General features: G+C 40.3%; 1 protein-coding gene across 2 annotated transcripts in view; it reads left to right on the top strand.

Annotated features, from left to right (window-relative positions):
- Positions 1–2,243, top strand: part of LOC106878476 (rhophilin-2-B) — a 67,919-nt gene that overhangs the window by 34,781 nt on the left and 30,895 nt on the right. For both annotated transcript variants that reach the window (XM_014927693.2, XM_014927695.2), the window contains exon 2: positions 1,326–1,441. In XM_014927693.2, the coding sequence (XP_014783179.1) occupies positions 1,326–1,441 (116 nt within the window). The remainder of the gene's footprint in view (positions 1–1,325; positions 1,442–2,243) is intronic.

The following is a 2,243-nucleotide window of genomic DNA, read 5'->3' as shown; positions in this document are numbered from 1 at the left end:
TGTGTGTGTGTGTGTGTATGTGTGTATGTGTGTGTGTGTGTGTGTGTGTGTGTGTGTGTGTGTTATTTATAACAGTTTGATTTGGTTCCATGCAACTTAAAGTTTCACAGGCTTCTTATAGAGACCTAGCTCATTCAGTTCCAATTCACTGAATGAAGAGATATAGGAAGTCCAAGCTGGTTACTGGAAACAGGGCTACTATTGGTCAAGGCAGGTCAAATAGTGTTGTTAGAAGTGAGATTGTCATTTCAGCGATACTGGAAAGGAGAATCTCTTGAACTGTGGGGCTGGACAGGAAGCTGGTGGCACCTTGGTGTCTGACTGGCCTTTGAAGGGACTTGGAAGCCAACAGAAACATGACCAGTAAGAGCGTGTGTGTACCAGATGTATGAGTGTATGGATGTCAGAGTCAGATGTCTGTGCATGGTGTGTCAGATATGTGTGTTTGTCCCCACCATTGGTTGACAAGTGGTGTTGGTTTGTTTATGTTCCTGCAATTCAGTAGTTCTGCAAAATAGACTGACAGAATAAATGCCAGACTTAATAATAAACATGTCCAGTAAGTTCACCTTCATCGATTCACCACTGGGAAAGTTCACCATCATCAATTCACTGCAAGGAAAGTTCACCACAAGGAAACTATTAATGCTGAGATACTATGGCGCAGGAGTGGCTGTGTGGTAAGTAGCTTGCTTACCAACCACATGGTTCCGGGTTCAATCTCACTGTGTGGCACCTTGGGCAAGTGTCTTCTACTATAGCCTCGTGCTGACCAAAGCCTTGTGAGGGGATTTGGTAGATGGAAACTGAAAGAAGCCCGTCGTATATATATATATATATATATATATGTGTGTGTGTGTGTGTGTGTGTGTGTGTGTGTATGTTTGGTGGTGTGTTTCTATCCCCGTCACTTAGTGGTTCGGCAAATGAGACCGATAGAATAAGTACTAGGCTTACAAAGAATAAGTCCTGGGGTCGATTTGTTCGACTAAAGGCGCTGCTCCAGCATGGCCGCAATCAAATGACTGAAACAAGTAAAAGAGTAAAGAGTATATATTTTCTTGGTAAACTTTTCTTGTGGTGAACTTCCTTTCGTGGTGCATTGATGGCAGTGAACTTTCCCTGCAGTGAATTGATGGTGGTGAACTTATTTGTAATCAAAAATAAGTACTAGAGTGAGTTTGTTCAACTAAATTGTTTGAAGTGGTGCTCCAGCATGGCTGAAGTCCAATGACTGAAACAAAAAATAAAAGATGATTTATAAAGTAAATAGGATATTTATATATTTACTTATTTATTTATTCATTCATTTATCTATTTTATAGCTTGTTGACCCTTTGAATCAAACCGCTCGTGGCAGACTACAAACTCGGAGGTCAAAGTTGAATGATGAAATTGACAAAGAACTGCGATTACGAGCAGGGGCAGAGAATCTCTTCAGGTGGGTCATTTTCAATTTAATTTGTAATCCTGATGGTGGACTCCCATTAGTATTGGGGTTACCATCATTGTCATTGTCGTCATTGGACTCCCATAAATATTGGTGGTGGGGGGTGGGATGGGGTCATCATCATTGTTGTCATAGCAGTTTCCATCATCTGCATCCTCCTCCCCTTTCTGCTGAGGTTGACTTTGACTTTCATCCTTTTGGGGTTGATAAAATAAGTACCAAGTTGCACACTGGGGTCGATATAATCAACTAGCCACCTGCCCTCAAATTTCAGGCCTTGTGGTCTACAATAGAAAGGATGGATCTATTTCAAAACGGGGGCGCCAGTATTTTCTTAACGAAACACTAACGAAACACTTTGAAACTTGGGACACTGGTAGAATGTGTCATATAAAACATCTTTTACTCTTAGTCTTCTTAACAAAAAAACGTACATCGCAAGTTATTCCACGTTAAAGTTGTCGTATTTCTGTAATTTCAACCAATCACTGACGTCTATTCAGCTGAATAGAGTTACTGCTGGGCGGTCATAAAAATGTTATTCCCTGTGACATATTTCATCCGGTTTAATCGTAATTTATACGCATATATTGTTTATATAATAAATTACGCTGTGCGTATCTATGTGTGTAACAATTTTAGAGTTTGGATTCTAGAGTTAGGGTTAGGGTTAACAGTCTAGTTAGGGTTAGGGTTAGGGGATTAATGCGATATACACTGTTACAGCGCACCAAAAACACTACATAAAACATAAATGAAAACTGGTGCCCCCGTTTTGAAATAGATCCGAAAG

Source organism: Octopus bimaculoides, chromosome 17 (genome assembly GCF_001194135.2).
Source record: "Octopus bimaculoides isolate UCB-OBI-ISO-001 chromosome 17, ASM119413v2, whole genome shotgun sequence".
NCBI lineage: Eukaryota > Metazoa > Mollusca > Cephalopoda > Octopoda > Octopodidae > Octopus > Octopus bimaculoides.
This window is presented reverse-complemented; position numbering and strand designations above follow the sequence as displayed.